The 18,284-nt window shown below is 49.1% G+C and overlaps 1 protein-coding gene across 1 annotated transcript; it reads right to left on the bottom strand.

Annotated features, from left to right (window-relative positions):
• Window positions 1-8,385: 8,385 nt before the first annotated feature.
• Window positions 8,386-9,312, bottom strand: LOC146341496 (olfactory receptor 5BS1-like). The gene has a single exon (XM_084807493.1). The coding sequence runs from the start codon at window positions 9,310-9,312 to the stop codon at window positions 8,386-8,388; it is 927 nt and encodes a 308-aa protein (XP_084663619.1).
• Between the last annotated feature and the right edge of the window lie 8,972 nt (window positions 9,313-18,284).

The raw sequence follows: 18,284 nt of genomic DNA, 5'->3' as shown, positions 1-18,284 counted from the left end.
CCGCTGGACCCGCAATAGTCCTGGCGGCTATTGCGGGTGACAGCTTGGCCAGGATATGGCCACTGTCGGACCTGTCACCAAAGCCTGGCCTGGAAGGGGTCATAAATTGGAGCCAAAGGTCCTGGTCCTTCAGATCCCAGCTCATGGAGGAGTCAATGGCGGCCCTTCTTCGGAAGGCGTCATTGTAGGCCAGCCATGCGCTCCCTTCATATTCGGTGTAAGCCCTGTATATTATGTCGAGGTATTTGGTGAGAACCCAAGCTCTCTCAGGGAATCTCTGTTGGAGGATGCCAGCATAAATTAAAAAACCTGGCAACCAGTTCGCCCAGGTGCGAGGCACGTTGTGAACTTTGCTCCGCTCAGGACCCCGGTCACGGGTTCTATCTTTGTCACTGGGTTTGGGCTCGCGAAAGAGCAGGGCAAAGACATCGGTAAATTCACCCCACAAAATCTTTTCTCTGGTGGCAATGGTTAAGTGAAAACCAATAGGGGAGGAAGTAGCACCTGTGGGCATCGATCCTCGACCCAGGTTGGCGCATGGGTCAACCGAGGACAACTGTGGGGCTAGCAGGGGAGGAGGTAGGGAAGCCAGGGGGTCCTGAACCAAACCGGCGGGCCCTGCCAAACACTGGCGGAGGCGGCGTTAAACGGATGAGGCTGGAATAGTGGCGGGGCTGACGTAATGGCATCTCCTGCTGGTAACAGTAAGGGGAATGAGGCGCCAGGCCCCAATGAACTGGGTGGGCTGGCCACCGGAGCGGTTGAACTAGGAGTTGAGGCCAAGGCCACTGGCTGAGGAGTACTAACTGCGGGGGCTGGAGTAACTGAAGGAAGTGGGAGAGGGGGGACTGGGCCGCCCTGCAGGGTAAACCACGGCACCCAACCCCATGGGGTTGATTTGCCCCATGCCTGGCCAGGCGAATTGAGGTGCCAAAGCAGTCTCACCTGTAACAATCATGCGCATGCTCTGATCCCCAGCTGGAAAAATCAATGTTGCTGCTTGTGCACCCGGGGAAGATGAGGCCACAGAAGGGCGGAGCTCCACTGAAGGCGGTGAGCCTTCTGGAAGAGCCGAGGAAGAGGAGGTGGATGCCTCAATAGCGTCCAGGAGAGCTGAAATAGAAAGGAGCAGCGAGTGTTGGGTCTGCTGTTGCGTTTGCTTGGGCTGGACCACTGAGGGTTTTTTAGGCCTGGCCGGGCAAGGGATCCCTGAGGAATGCTCAGCAGCTTCCAAACAAGAAAGAATTGATGCCAGTACTGGGTCTGCGTGCTCATCAGACTCAGAATCGGGCCTTGGCAGAGGTCCTTTGGGGAGGGAGGCCCTCCACTTCCCTTTCCTACCACCTTGGCTCTTCTTGGGAGGCATGATGCAGAAAGTGAGTTAAGGATGGGAGCGCCGCTACTATTGTTTAAATAGGAGATCAGCACTCAAGAGGTGTGGCAGTTTTTTTTTATGGGGAGCGGCACTTGAGCGCGGGTGCCCTCAGCTGAGGGCGCCCTGGACCGGGAACAAAGGCAGGGGCCTAACAGGCAGCTGCAGCTACTTCACAATTCAAGTAATTAATTATTTTTTATTTTGGGGGGGTAGGACATCCCGAGCCCTGGGCAGCGACCAGCTGGCACGGACGCCTGCCGGAGGAAGGCGCAGGGGGGCAGGCACACCGCCGCAGAGAGCGCTGGTGCGCGGGCAGGTCAGTCGGCGCTGGCAAACACCGGCGCCGCGCTCACCGCACACTGCCGCCGCTCCTCCTGATACTTAGAGCTCCAAGGCCATGGCGGCACAAGCGCACGGCCGCGGCCAATGGAGGCCGGCGGGAAGGCGAGCCAGGAGGAGGCCGGTGGCCGGATGAACAGGCCGGCTGTCAGGCGGGCCAGCGAGCCAGCGAGCTGACTGGCAGGACAGCTGGCAAACGGGTGGGGGGGATGGCAAACGGTCGGAGGGGCTGGCGAGCGAGTGACTGAATGAATGGCGAGCAAGCCGGTGCGCGGGCACGCGCCACCCCCACCCGCCCCCCCTCCCACAGAGGAGAGCTATGGGTGGCGGCCGGTTGGACAGGCCTGCCGACAGGCGGGGCGGCGAGCCAACCGGCAGGCCGGCTGGCAAATGGACGGGCGGGTGAGCGAGCAAGGGGGCGAGCAGGTGGGCAGGCGGGCACACGCCACCCCCGCCCACACCCCTGCAGACGAACGATCACAAGCGCCCTACCTGGGCGCACACACCCGGAGTCGCCGCTGGCGCTCCCGCCGAGGCAGGAAAGGCCAGCCGCGGGAGAAAGGGACTCACACACGTGCGCCACGGCGGCAGGTGCACCGGGCGACCAAGGAAGGAAGACCCAGCGAGGGGGGAGGGAGGGGGGCGGGCATGATATCACCAAAAACTCTGGAGCCCCAGAGGCAGCTGCCATCAGAGACTGGCCCCACGACACTCCCTGTAACGCCAGCAACGTTGGCTCTCCCGACGGCTGGCAGGCGCCGTCCCAGAGGGAGCTGCGCCGGGGCGCGCGAGACACGCCGCCAGCGTTGGCAACCCAATAGCCTCGGCATGGGAAGAGAAGCTTTTGAGCGCACAGAAGCACGCTGAGTCCAGGTGGCTGGAACAACGACGAAGCCGGTCTCCAGCAGGCAGGAGTCCCTCGTCGATTCCAGGCGAGTCTTTAGCTCTCTCTTGCTGCATCGAGCCAGAGATCTGAGATAGGGAGGGGGTCAAGTTTAAGACAACTTGGCCTGCTCCTCCCCGACTGGTGGTGCAACTGGAGTGCACCAATCAGTGGCCCTTACGTCTTGTCACCCCACCTGCCCGCAATGCCCCCCCCTTCAGCCAGACAAGCTGGCGCCGGGTAGGGAATTTTTGTTAATTGCTGAGTGAATCAATGCATTGCTGGCCTTTGTTGACTAAACCAGATTCCGTCTCCAGGTAGCATGTTTTATTTGTTTGTGTGGCTGTTATAGGCATCTGACTGGATAGTGCCTATGACACCATTAAATATTAAATGGAATACTCATCCACACACAAACACTCACAGCAGATGCTCACCATTGTGGGCATTTTAAAAAGGGCATCTCTTGTTACTGATCACTTCTATGGATATGTCCTCAAGTAGCACTTTAAGGGCGAGTTTTCCAGAAGTTTTATTGCCATTTTGGAGCAGGTTGCTGAGGGAGCAACTTTTAAAACATCATTGAAAATAGTAGGGATGTACGAAAGTCACCTACCTATTCGCAGATTATGTTGTTGGTGGGGGGGAGGCGTTCCATCCCTCCCCACGGAATCTTCGCCGGGGGGGAGGCGCTCCGTTCCTCCCCCCCGGAAACCTCCGCGGCCGGCTGTTAGGGGTGGACGAAAGTCACTTACCTGTCGTCGAAGGCCGTTCGCGGTGGGGGGGAGGCGCTTCGCTGCTCCCCCCGCGAAGTTCAGGCCGGGGGGGGAGGCTTCCCGCCTCACCCGGCCGAAATTCAGGCCGGGGAGGAGGCGCCTCGCCTCGCCTGGCCGCGAACGTGAAAGTAAAAAAAACCCACAAAAACGCCCCCTGATAGGCTACGTGACGATTCATGTAGCCTATCACGGCTAGATCTGCAAAGTCAGCCGTGATAGGCTACGTCAATCGTCACGTAGCCTATCACGGGTGACTTAAAAAAAAAAAAAAGCGCGTACGCGAATGGCGGCCCCCATAGGGAGCCGCCATTCGCGTTCCTTATTTAGTCACTGTAGTCTACGTAAATGTTTACGTAGACTACGGCGAAAATAAGGGCAACGCAAATAGCGTTGCCCTTATTTTCGCCGTAGTCTACGTAAACATTTACGTAGACTACAGCGACCAAATAAGGAACGGGAATGGCGGCTCCCTATGGGGGCCGCCATTATCCGTACACTCTTTTTTTTTTTTTTTCAAAGTCACCTGTGATAGGCTACGTGACGATTGACGTAGCCTATCACGGCTGACTTTGCAAAGCTAGCCGTGATAGGCTACGTGAATCATCACGTAGCCTATCAGGGGGCGTTTTTTTTTTCCTTTCATTGCAATGGAAAAAGACCGAAAGACCGGCTGCCGCTCCCGCCTCGCTCGAACACCCGCCAAACCGCCGGCTGGACCAGCCACCGGGAGGGACATTCGGTGAAGGTAAGTCCCGTCCCGGGGGGGGGTGTGGGGGTGTGTGGAGGATTTCTCCCCGAAACTTGTTCGGGGGGCTGAACATGTTGGCGCTCGGCCCCCCGAAGTTTCGGGGAGAAATTCTCCGCCATCCCTACCGGCTGTGCTGTGTGGCAGCTCCGCGGAGCAGCCGGCCAGGCCCAGCCAGACCAGAGCTGCCCGCAGCTGGATTTCTGGCCGCGGAGGGCTCTGGGTAAAAAAACAACAACAACCGCATACGCAAATGGCGGCAGCTATGGCCGCCGCCATTTGTGTTCCTTATTTTTGCCCTCTTAATCTACGTAAATATTTACATAGACTATGATGACAAAAATAAAGGGGAATGGAAATAGCATAGCGGGCGCTATTTGCGTCCCTTTTTGATTCTCCGTTTTAGCCTATGTAAATTTTTATGTAGGCTAAAACCGGGAATCAAAAAGAGACGCAAATAGCGCCCGCTACACTATTTGTGTTCCCCTTACTTTCGCCATCATAGTCTTCGTAAATATTTACATAGATTAAGATGGCAAAAATAAGGAACGCAAATGGCGGCAGCTGTAGCCGCCGCCATTTGCGTACGTCGTTTTTTGGGTTTTTTTTAACCCACCCAGCCATGATAGGCTACATAAAGATTTACATAGCCTATCACGTTGTGTGTTTTTTTTTAAACCTAGTCATGATAGGCTACATAAATCTTTACATAGCCTATCACGTCTTTTTCTTTCTTTTCTTTTTTTTTACAAGAGTGGAAATGGCGGCGGTGGCAGCCGGTTGGAAGACCAGCCGCCACCACCGCTGCCGAAGCCGCCGCCGGAGCCGCTGCCACCTGGAAGATCTGCCCCAGGTGAGTCTCGTCCCAGGGGAGATCCGCGGGAGGGCAGGGGGGTGGCAGGCCATTCTGACATGGAGTTTGGGGGGCGAATGCACTGGCATTCATCCTCACTGTGATCCGTGGCAGAATTCTCTGCCATCCCTAGAAAATAGGGATGTACAAAAGTGACTTACCTTTTCGCGGATTCTGTTCATGATGGGCGGTGGAGGCATTCCGTCCCTCCCCCCGGAACCCTCGATGGGGGGGAGGCAATCCGGTCCTCCCCCCCGGAATCCTTGACGGCCAGCTGTGCTCCGCTGCAGCTCTGTGGAGCAGCCGGCCAGGCCCAAGCCAGGGCCATCTGCAGCCGGATTTCTGGCTGCTGAGGGCTCTGGGTAACAAAAAAAAAATGCGTACTCCCACTAAAAAACTATGGCTGTTGCTATTTGGGTTTCGCCATCTTAGTCTACGTCAATATTTACGTAGACTAAGACAAAGAAAAGAAAGGGGAATGCAAATAGTGTAGTGGGCGCTATTTGTGTTCCCCTTTCTTTTCTTCATCTTAGTCTACGTAAATATTGACATAGACTAAGATGGTGAAAAATAAGGAATGCAAATGGCGGCGGCTGTAGCTGCCGCCATTTGTGTATGTGTTTTTTGTTTTTTCTTAAACCCAGATGTGATAGGCTACGTAAGTCTTTACGTAGCCTATCACATCTATGGGGGGGGGAGCACATAGGCTGCAAATGGCGGCGGCCTCCCCCCCGGAATCCTGCCCAGCTGGCTCCGCTCCGCAGCGGCTCTGCGGAGCAGCTGGCCAGGGCCGTCCGCAGCCGGAACTCTGGCTGCGTACTGGCTGCTGCGGATGCAAATGGTGGCCACCGTTGTGGCCGCCATTTGCATCCAGCCAGGCTGCCATGATAGGCTACGTAAGCATTTACATAGCCTATCATGGCAGGAAAAAAAACAAACAAACAGCATACGCAAATGGTGGCAGCTATGTTGGCCGCCATTTGCGTTCCTTTTTTTTTTGCCATTTTAGCCTACGTAAATATTTATGTAAGCTATTACGGCAAAAAAAAAAGAACGCAAATAGCGCCCACTACACTATTTGAGTTCCCTTTTTTTCACAGTAAGAGACTATGTAAATATTTACATAGGCTACAACGGCAAAAAATAGGGAATGCAAATGGCGGCCACTGTAGCCGCCGCCATTTGCATATGCTGGTGTTTTGTTTTGTGTTTTGCTTGCCATGATAGGCTACGTAAATACTTATGTAGCCTATCACAGCAAACAGCAGACGCAAATGGCAGCCGCAGCAGCCAGTCGAAAGACCAGCTGCCGCTGCCGCTGGAGGCGCTGACGGAGCTGCCACCGCCGGAACATCCACCCCAGGTAAACTTCGTCCCGGGGAGGAATCCGCGTGGGGGCATGGGGTGGGATGCCGTTCCACCATGGATATCGGGGGGCCGAATTCCAGTGCATTTGGCCTCACTGAAATCCGTGGCAGAATTCTCCGCCATCCCTACAGAGGGGCCATCTTTGGTATCAATCTATTGCAGCCTTCTTCAACCTGGTTGTCTCAAGATGTTTCTAATCAAGGAGGATTCAACTTTCCCTCCCGGCATGGACCTAAAACAGCTTCTCTTCCTGCTGATCACCTAATGTGATTATATATAATACACTCTGGCATAGCATTCAAGCAGCTGCACTACCATCTGTGTAGAGTCCTTCATTTATATTCCCTCCTGTTGGTACTCAGAATTGAAGTGGGAAGGAAGTTGCATTAGGAATGGTTGAGGGATTGGCTAACAATGGTCGGAGGTGGTGATATCCCACTATAGATCTCAGGGCCTAGGAACTAGAAAGGAACAATGTGTAGAGGCTTTGAAACATGCCTGGAAACCTTCACAGAATGTAGTGTGACATCACTTCCCATAGGGACCTTCTGCTAGACTTGGCAGACCTGTGTATAAGTATATAGGATCTGGCAATGTACCTGTCTCCTCTACTCTTCAGTTAAAATAACAGTTTCAGTAACTTTTTTCAAAATTTAAAATGGATTGTAGATGTCAATGTGTATCAGTGTGTAATATGAGAAAGAGTGGCCTGGTGTAGTTTGAGACCAATGGTAATATTGGAGAAGTAAAACTAAACATAACTTGGGTAGAAACACAATCTATACATTTATTTATTTACTATATTTTTAATCTACCCAATAACAAATATTATTTGGACAGATTATAAAAGCCAAAAGAGTAGAATACAAAAGCTTAAAGAATAGAATACAATACAAAAGCTTTGTAATACAATACAACACAATACAAAATAACAAACAGTATGGGAATAAAATTTCTATAAATAACCATAAAATCTAAACTAACTAACTAACTAACGGCACATTCCTATGGGGATAGTCAGCTGCCTCTGAACTCAGAAGTGACTGACTGTCCACTGCAGGGAAGGTAGAGTGTGGAGGGGATCTTCTCTTCTACGCTCCAGCTGACCTGCATTTGTGGCTAGATAGCCGATTTCGGATATCTAGCCAGTGCACCTCATAGCAGGATCGGGGAGGCTGGATGGAGCATAGGAAACGTCGTAATGGCACTTCCACCACCCCCTCCCCGCCCCCAGGAACACCACCTTTTCAGTCACTCTGCACAGCCCTTATGAGCTCAGTTCCCAGAAAATGAAAAATCCCATAGCTGTCCAGACGCTGTCTAGCAGCCATAGGATTGCACCCTAACTAAATAGTGTTTATAAACAGCCTTAATCTCCAGTAGGGATGGTGGAGAATTCCGCCATGGACTCCAATGAGGCTGAATTCCAGGGAATTTGGCCTCCAGGAGTCCATGGCGGAACATTCCCCCTCACCTCCACCTCCACCTCCATTCCTCAAGCAATACAGCCACCATTGTTGTCTGTATCACTGTGGATGAGAAATAGGAAGTGATCCAGACACAAATGGCATCTGCCACACCATTTGCGTCCCTGTTTCTTCTTGAGATAGGCTACATGTCTGTATTTACATAGCTATTTAGGTAGCCTATTGCGTGAAAAAACAGGGACATTTTTTCACACAATGGTCTACGTAAATAGCTACGTAAATACAGATGCATAGCCTATCGCAAAAAGAAACAGTGATGCAAATGGCATGGCGGATGCCATTTGCATTCAGATCACTTCCTGTTTCTCATCTTCAGTGATATGGCATGGCAATGGCGGCCATATTGCTTACGGAACGGAGCCGGCCTGCGGCTCCGCGGAATCACCACGGAGCGGAGCCGGTCAGCAAGGATTCCAGGGGGCAGGGAGGAGCAGATCACCTCCCACCCTGTGGACCTCCCTGAGGAGCCCAGGTAAGGGGATTCGTACATCCCTAACTCCAGTTCTCAAGTATAATGAGGGTGATAACTCAGCTTTTACTGCAGTTTGACAGAAAAATCTCAAGGTTTAAGCCTATGCATTATTTTTCTCAGTGCTATTTTCATGTCCTTATTTTTCAGACTGTAAATGATGGGGTTTAACATAGGGGTTAAAATGCTATACTGAATGGAGATGACTTTGTCTAGGTCTGACGATGACCCTGAAGTAGGTTTCATGTACCGAAAAAAGCCTGTCACATAAAATAAGCCAACAATAATGAGGTGTGAAGTACAGGTGGAAAAGGCCTTGCTTCTGTCTTCTGTGGATGGTATTTTGAGGACGGTGGAGATTATATGAACATAGGACACCAAGGTGAGAATTGAGGCACTCATGACAAACATCACAAGAGAAACCAGCAGCACAACTTCATTCACTAAGATGTCAGAACAGGATAAAATCAAAAGTGGAGGAAGCTCGCAACTGAAATTGCTCACTACATTAGGCCCACAGAAGTGTAATGTTAATATGGGAAGAGTATTGATGAGGGCATGAAGAAAGCCAATCACCCAGGCACCACCTATCATCTGGTTGCACATTTGTTTGTTCATGGTCTCCAGGTAATGCAGTGGGAGACATATAGCAACATATCGGTCATACGCCATTGCTGACAGGATTAAAATCTCTGTGCAAGCCAACATTATAATGAAAAACACTTGGGCAATGCATCCACCAGCTGAGATGGCCTTCTTCTTGGCTACAAAGTTTTCTAGCATCTTTGGGATGGTGACTGAGGAATAGCAGATATCCACAAATGATAAGTGAGAAAGGAAGAAGTACATTGGGGTGTGAAGGTGAGGATCTGCTCTAGTAAGCAGAATGGTAGTCATATTCGCAACAAGTGTAATGAAATAGATAAGCAAAAACATTACAAAGAGTAGAATCTGCAGTTGTGGGTCACTAGACAGTCCATCAAGAGTGAACTCAGTCACCACAGTTAGATTTTCCATCCAGGCTTGTTCGGCTTCACTCTTAGCTAATAAGGAGAATCATAGCTGTAAACAAAGGTTAGTTATAACTCAGAAGTTAGTTAACATAATCATCACTGTGTTTTTTTCCCCCTGCATTGACCTCACTGTTGACAATCAGCCCCCTCCCCCGCCCCCTCCAGAAATATATCCTGCTAACTTGAGGTTAACACATAATGCATCTGATGAACTGGACAGTGTCCATGAAAACATATGCCATAATACATTTGTTAGTCTTTAAGATGGCACAAGACTGTTGATTTTTCAGAACTTTCTTTAACATCACAGTCCTAGGCCTTTATATGCAGAAATAAGACAGTTTTAGTTCAATGGGACTTCCTCCCTAGCACATTTAAAGCTGCAAACGTATGCATACTTACTTGGGACCACATCCTATTGGACTCAGTGGGATTCACTTTAGGATGAACATAGATGGAATCTGTAGGTTAGATATCCATGAACATATTAGCATAATCGTTAATACCCAGACTACTCATGTACACAGAATACCCAGACTACTCATGTACACAGACTACACATGTAGTCTGTGTACATGAGTATACATCTGTACAGTTGTACAGTTATTCACATGTAATGGAATGAGCATGTGTTCACACAGGAGTTACTGGCATGTGAGATAATATTGTAACTCTTACATTGCTGTTGTATTCACATTTATTAACACACAACAGAAATAAGGAATTTTGGGGTCCTGAGAAAATGGATTACTTTTTAATTTAAGCAATTGCTCATAAAAGTACTCCTGCCTCTCTACACAGAAATAAGTCCTTGTGTCTTTAGTTGGGATTGCATAGGACTGTGCTCCCTGCAAAAGTAACTAGTTTTATCTACACTATTATAAACATAAGTAGTCCAGTTGTATGTTGTTTTTTTCAAACTACCCACCCGAAATACTACTATAAAATGTTAAGAATTGTATAAAAATGTTAATGAAAGTCAAAAATATTTGCTGACAAGAGTTTATTTAATAAGGAGGGGGAAAGCAGGAAGGAAGAAACAAGAACAAGTCAGATAGCTATAAAATTTAAGATATATCTCTAAACCAAGCAAAGCAAAACACAGAACAGGATGGAGACCAATACATCAGTTACCCAGCTTAGAGTCTGTCATTGCAGCCCTGTCTATTGTTACACAAGCCTGGGCTGGAATTAATAAGTAGGCCTCAAAGCTGCTCTTGGATTAATGTTGTGAGGGTATTAGGGATGTACGAATGTCACTTACCTTTCGCCGATTCTGTTTATGGTTGGGGGGGGCGTTCCATCCCTTCCCCGGAATCCTCGCCAGAGGGGGAGGTGCTCTGTTCCTCACCCCCCCCCCGGAATCCTGGCTGGCCGGCTGTGCTCCGCAGGGATTCTGCGGAGCCGCCGCCCGGCTCCGCCAGCAGCCAGACATCCGGCTGCTGGCTAGCAGGGTCGCAAATGGCGGCGGCCGTAGCCTCTGCCATTTGCGTCCCTGCAGTCAGCAGTGATAGGCTACATAAATGTTTATGTAGCCTATCATGGCTGATTTAAAAAACAACAACAACACACGTACGCAAATGGCAGCGGCCGCAACCGCCGCCATTTGTGTATGCGCGGGATTTTTTTTTTAAAAAGAAAACAGTGCGGGGTTGTTTTTTTTAAGTCAGACATGATAGGCTATGTAAAGGTTTACGTAGCCTATCACTTTTTTTTTTTTTACCTAGCCGTGATAGGCTACGTAAATCTTTACGTAGCCTATCACATCTTTTTTTTTTTCTTCCGCCGCCGCCAGGAAGATCCGCCCCAGGTAAGTCTCATCCCGGGGGGGGGCAGGGGGGGCAGGCCATTCCACCACCGATTTTGGGGGGCTGAATGCGTTGGCATTCGGCCTCCCCGAGATCCGTGGCGGAATTTTCATACATCCCTAGAGGGTATTTGCCTGCAGTTCTCTCCTCTGCTGTTTTCCCTAGTTGGTGCTTCTCATTTGCTCATTCCTAGGGATGTACAGATTTTGTTACCTCCATTCTGCTTGCGTTTCACTGTTTGTCAGGCATCTTTCATTCCATCATTTGCTCATTGATGGAATCAGATTTTTTGTTACCAGAATTTCATCCTACTTGCATTAATTCAGATTAGCACAAATGTGCAAGTGTGCATTAATGCTAATGCGCACTTGCACTGAGGCATTAATGCACATTAGTGCTAATGTGGATTAGAGCAAATCCCACTCCCCCAAACATGGAAAACTGGCCCACAAGTCAGTTGTGGAATCCTTGTGACTCGGAAAGAGACATTCTGCTGCAGAATCTGCAGGTTGGATTCATAGAAATCCAAACTCATTTGAATCCATTGTGGATTTCTGACTACTCGATCTCCCTGTGGTCTTCCCAGTCTCTTTCCCATCTCCAATTGTTCACTTTCCCTCAGAGTTGCCTCACAAAAATCTCTGCAAAATCTTCTATGGCAGCTCATCAGGGCCAAAGAGGGTTGCTCTCCAAGCATTCTGCAGGGAAGTACACTTTATATGGTTACATAACATGAAAAAATTCATCAGTTCACACAAGCATATGTGTCTTCTTGATTCAACCCAGTACAGTTATACATTTAATCTGTACCCTGTCTTAAATAGTCTTGTAGTGCTTGTGTACACATCAGGAATGAATAGGGATGGCCATTCCAGAGAAATCCTGTTCACTTTTGGCTCAACGGATCCCTGTGGTGCACCTGATTTGAGCATTTGTGAGCTGCGTGGTGGGTCAGTTCCCAAAACTTGGGAACTTTCCGACCCTTTTTAAAATCCACAATTTGCAATTTGAGCAAAACCTCAGGTATGAATGTTTATGGAAGTCACGATTTGCACATAATTGTGGCCATAAATTGCCCAATTTGTGCAAAATTGAAGGTGCAAATAACCATTTAAGCCTATTTTTTTTGCAAACTGAGCTCTTTATGGCTGTGATGTTGTGCAAACTGCAATTTCCATAAATATTCATATCCATGATTTTGCACACATTGCGATTTGAACAATTTTTTTAAAAGTGGAAAATCACGAGCTTGCCCGACTAGGTGCATGCTGAGTTCCTAATGACGCATTCATGTTTGAATAGCATAGACTCTGAAGACCTTCCCTACCAACACAGGGAGGCTGGGAGTGGAGGGGATGGGGTGGAGTGCATGTCTCCAGCTTCCTCTACATAGTTCTAAAACTGAATGCCTCAAAAGGGGTAGATTCTCACAGTCATCTGAAAGAGTATATATACAGTGGTAATGCATTTTCAATGTAATGTGTGAGTCTGAATAGGTCCCTGTAGCCCAGTCCTGTCTATCCTGGCTGCAAAGAACTGTTCAAGTTCACAGCTAAGGGTCTTAGCTAGGGATGGACAAATCTGTCAGTTTTGTTTTCTCTTGCATTCAAATTATTTCAGTCTAAAGGTCCTTTTCTCCCAAACATGAACATTGCACATTTTGCTAAATTCTTATTTAAAGTAGGGATGGTGGAGAATTCCACCACAGATTCCCGGAATCTGTGGCAGAACAGCCTCCTGCCCACCCACCTGCCCCGCAGAACCCCCCAGGATGGCACTTACTGGGGCAGATGCGGTGGCGGCGGCTTCGGCGGTGGGTGTGGTGGTGGCAGCGCAGTGGCGCGGCAGCGGCAGCGGAAGGTGTGGCGGGTGTGGGTGCGGCAGCATGGCAGCCGTGGCGGAAGGGGCGGCGGGGGTGGCAGGTGCGGTGGTGGCGGGGGCGGCAGTGGGGGCGGAAGGGGCAGCGGCGGCGGAAGGGGCGGCAGGTGTGGCAGCTGCGGGGGTGGGTGCGGGGGTGGTGGCGGCTGGGGCGGGGGAGGCAATAGCTGGTCTCCTGGCTGGGCGCAGCATACACAAATGGCGGCCGCTACGGTGGCCGCCATTTGCGTTTGCTATTTTTAGCTGTTCTAGCCTACGTAAATATTTACGTAGGCAAGATTGGCTAAAAATAGTGAACGCAAATGGCAGCCGCCGTGGCCGATGCTGTTTGTGTACACATTTTTTTTTACTTTGCCGTGATAGGCTACATAAATATTTACATAGCCTATCACGGTTAAGTACAGGGACGCAAACGGTGACGTCTATGGCCACCGCCATTTGCGTCCCTGCTGCCCAGTGGCTGGATGTCCAGCTGCAGCTGGAGCTGGCCGGCAGCTCTGTGGAATCCCCATGGAGCGGAGCCGGCCAGGCAGGATTCCGGGGGGAAGGACGGAGCGCCTCCCCCCCACGAACAGAATCCGCGAAAAGGTAAGTGACTTTCGTACATCCCTAATTGAAAGTGAACTGAAACAAAATTCTCAACTGTCTGCACAGGTCAGATTCAATAGGCACAGCCTTTCCCAGCATGGAGAGGACCATAAGAACATAAGAAGAGCCATGCTGGTTGAGACTAAGGGTCCATCTAGTCCAGGATTCTGTTCACACAGAGGCCAAGCAGCTGTTGACCAGGACCCATAAGCAGGGCATGAGTGCAACAGCACTATCCCACCCATGTTCCCCAGCAACTTGTGTACATAGGCTCATTGCCTCTGGTACTGCCGGTAGCACATAGCCATCAAGGCCAGGAGCCTTTAGCTCCAGGAATTTGTCCAACCCCCTTTTAAAGCCATCCAAATTGGTGGCCATCACTGCATTCTGTGGTAGCAAATTCCATAGTTTAAGTATGTGATGTGTGAAGTATTTCCTTTTATTTGTCCTGGATCTCCCACCAATCAGCTTCATAGGATGACCCTGGGGGTTCTAGTATTTTAAGAGGGAGGAAAATGTCTCCCTATCCACATTCTCCACCCCATGCATAATTTTGTAGACCTCTTTCATGTGTCTCCTTAACATCCTTTTTTCCAAGCTAAACAATCCCAGCTATTGTAACCTTCTCTCATAGGGGAGATGCTGCAGCCCCTTGATCATTTTAGTTGCTCTGATGTCCCTAACTGCTATATAGCTTAAAGATGAGGTGCTTGTGTGTGTGTGTGTGTGTGTGTGTGAGAGAGAGAGAGAGAGAGAGAGAGAGAGAGATGGCAACCCTAATTAAGCACTAACCTGATTAAATACACAGGGATTCAAACCCAGACTTTTAAAAGCAAAGCACTCAAATGAGGTTGTTAATTTCTCCCACATTCTTTTTGTCCCAGACATTGGCTCAGTTGCTCATAAATTGTGCATGCTTCCTATGGGCAAACAACATGTTACTTGCTAATGGAATCATTTGAAAAATGAAATGAAAACTCATGACTGCTTTAGAAAAGAGAAAGAAACTAGAGATGTGAAAATCTGTAAAATTCAAGCCTGTTGAGGTTCTCCGATTTCACCTTGAAACCCATTCCAACTCAAGACTGTTTCTGATTGCAGGCACTTTTTGTTTGTTTGCTTAGTAATTTATGCAGATTTTGGTTAACACTTTCCAAAAGTACGCAATTTTTGTACACATGTTTTAAAGATACACACTTTTACTCCCATGAGTTAAAGCATGTGTCTGCACATTTTTCAAAAGTACACACTTTTTCATGTGTATGCATTTTGAAGACACTTTTCTTTGGTCTCTGAATTACATCCCAAGCTTGGGAATGTGTGAATGTCTACCACAGATTAAGAATATAAGAACATAAAAAGAGCCATGCTGGATCAGACTTACCAGTGGCCAACCAGCTTCAATGGGAAACCCACAAGCAGGACACAAGTGCAACAGCACCTTCCTGCCCATGTTCCCCAGCAACTGGAGTACATAGGCTTACTGCCTCTAATACTGGAGGTAGCACATAGCCACCACACCTAGTAGCCATTGATAGCTTTCTCCTCCAGGAATTTGTCTAACCCCCTTTTAAAGCCATCCAAATTGGTGGCCATCACTATGTCCTGTGGTAGTGAATTCCATAGTATGACTATGCACTGTGTGAAGATTGCATTCAAGTCTGCATTAGCATTTGGGAGGTGGGTATATTGTGGTATAAAACAAACTGAAAAACATTTCTCATTCACCTCTAAAAGAAACTGCATTTAAACAAACATCCTGTGCAAGACTCCTCACCTGGGACAAGTGTTCTTTGTAGTCCTTAAGAACTATACTCCTTGGTTGTGATGGTCTCAAACAGAAGCAAGTAAACCCCAAGGCTTTATTTGCTAAATCAAGGAAGGAATCTTAAACTGAGGAGGAAACCCTGGTAATTTCTTAGCAGGCATCTCTGAAAGTGAGAAAATCGAATGGATTCCCTACTATTCAGTGGGTTGTTATTGCTTTCTTTTGTTTCAAGTGAAACTCTAGCTTTATTATATGGAACATACATGGCTGACTGATCCAACTGATCCCTTGGGAAATGGATTCCCCTGAAGTGTTCAACTGAAGTCAAATGAAGACTCAAGTGAAATATGTAGTCCACATATCATGTAACTAAGAGTCTCAATTAAATATAAATTCAATGTAAAAAAATAATGCAACTTCCCAAATTTGGGCACCTTCTGCAGTAATAAATGTGAAACAGTAGAATGGGGGGTTACTGAGACAATGACAGGCCTGAAAGAAATTCAAAGTCTTTTTTTTTTTTTAATGTATTGAATAAATAGTTAACCAGAAATATTTAATACTAGCCACACAGTCTTAGGCCACCGTTAGACAAGCTACAGAACAAGGCGATAGAACTCCATCTTCTTGCTAAGCAGCCATCTCATGTGAGCTGGAGTGTAACACATAGGGATGTTAGAGAATTCCACCATGGATCTCTTTTCCATGGGGGAAAGGAGCAACCCGCCCCACCACCCTGCAAAAGCCCCCCTGGAACGGAGCCTACCTGGTGGCGGCTACGGCTACGGCTTCGGCTAAGGCGGTGGCTCCAGCAGTGGCGGCGGCAGCTCCAACCGCTGCCGGGCTGCTGCGGACGCAAATGGCGTCCTGAGTAGGGGATGCCATTTGTGTCCCTATGGTAGCCCATGATAGGCTACGTAAATATTTACATAGCCTATCACGGCTAAAGCGGGGACGCAAATGGCGTCCCATACACCATTTGCGTACGCGCATTGTTGTTGTTGTTTTTTTAAGTCAGACATGATAGGCTATGTAAACATTTATGTAGCCTATCACATTTTTTTTTAAACCAAGCCGTGATAGGCTGCGTAAATCTTTACGTAGCCTATCATCGTTTTTTTGTTTTTTTTTACTGGAAATGGTGGCGGCGGCAGCCGGTCTGGAGACTGGCCGCCGCAGCCGCCACCACCAGGAAGATCCACCCAAGATAAGTCCCATCCCGGGGGGGGCGGGGGGGCAGGCCGTTCTGCCACCAATTTAGGGGGGCCGAATGCGCTGGCATTCGGCCTCCCCGAGATCCATGGCAGAATTTTCGTACATCCCTAGTCCGCGCTGACATGCGAATAGGGATGTACGAAAATCACTTACCTTTTGGGGATTATGCTGATGGGGGGGAGGCATTCCGTCCCTCCTCCCAGAATCCTTGCCGGGGGGGAGGCGCTCCATTCCTCCCCCCCTCCGGAATCCTGGCCGGCCAGCTGTGCTCTGCAGCAATTCTTCGGAGCCGCCGGCCGGCTCCACCAGCAGCCGGACATCATCCAGCTGCTGGCTAGCAGGGACGCAAATGGCGGCGGCCATAGCCGCCGCCGTTTGCGTCCCTGCAGTCAGCCGTGATAGGCTACATAAATGTTTACGTAGCCTATCACAGCTGATTTTTTTAAAAAACAACAACGCATGTACGCAAATGACGGCGGCCATGGCTGCCACCATTTGCGTTCCTCATTTTGGCACGTCTTAGTCTACGTAAACATTTACATAGACTAAGATGGCAAAAATAAGGGGAACGCAAATAGCGTAGCATCTACGCTATTTGCGTTCCCTTATTTTCGCCGTCTTAGTCTATGCAAATGTTTACGTAGACTAAGACGTGCCAAAATAAGGAACGCAAATGGCGGCGGCCATGGCTGCTGCCATTTGCGTATGCGCATTTGGTTGTTGTTGTTGTTTTAACTCAGCCATGATAGGCTACGTAAAAATTTATGTAGCCTATCATGGTATTTTTTAAAAATCTATCCGTGATAGGTTACATAAATCTTTATGTAGCCTATCACATTTTTGTTTTTGTTTTTTTTTAAACCTGGAAATGGTGGCGGTGGCAGCCATTGGAAGACCGGCCGCTGCCGCTGCCGCCGCCGCCACCAAACCGCTGCCGCAGCTGCCACCGGAGCCACCACCACCAGGAAGATCTGCCCAAGGTAAGTCCCATCCCGGGGGGGCTGGGGGGCTGGGTCGTTCTGCCACTGATTTCAGGGGGCTGAATGCGCTGGCATTCGGCCTCCCCGAGATCCGTGGCGGAACTTTCGTACATCCCTACTTGCGAATGGCGGCCGCACTGCGACCGCCATTCACTTCCTCATCATAGCTGTGATAAGCTACATAAATAATTTACGTCACAGCCTCTGCACAGCTTCCCTTCACAGCTACGTAAACAATTTACGCCACGTCCTCTGTGCTGCTTCCCTCTCACTTCCCAATCCCATCCTGCCATCGAGAGAAACTGTGCCCCTTTCTGCCAGTGGTGCTCAGCAGAGAGGGATGAAGCTGCTTGTGGCAACCAAAGCAACAGTGCTTGCTGGGCCTCTGCGAGTCACCAGCCAGCTTGCGTCCCAGTGCAAACTGGGTCTGGCAGTGGGCAGGGATCTGGCGAGAGGGTTTCAAGGGAGACTCAGGTTAGTTCGCACAACCCTATCAAGACAGCAGACATAGGGCAAGAAAATCTGTTGTCTGGTTTAGGGTTAAAACCATGCCCCAGCATATTTGCAAGCCACTTCAAATAATTGAATGACAGCAAAGTAGGATATCAAGCATTACATTAAATACAATAATCATATTGAAGATGTTCCAAGATCCATGTGATTGGAGAGTCATTGTCCCACTCTGACAAAATGTTGTTCAGTCATCATTTCACAGCTCCATTTCCTATGCAAGTGATAA

Source organism: Heloderma suspectum, chromosome 6 (assembly GCF_057233095.1).
Source record: "Heloderma suspectum isolate Gila_16-S chromosome 6, 16-S_ref, whole genome shotgun sequence".
In the NCBI taxonomy this organism is placed as follows: Eukaryota; Metazoa; Chordata; class Lepidosauria; order Squamata; family Helodermatidae; genus Heloderma; species Heloderma suspectum.
Note: the sequence above shows the minus strand (reverse complement) of the source record. Positions and strands in the feature narration are given on the sequence as shown.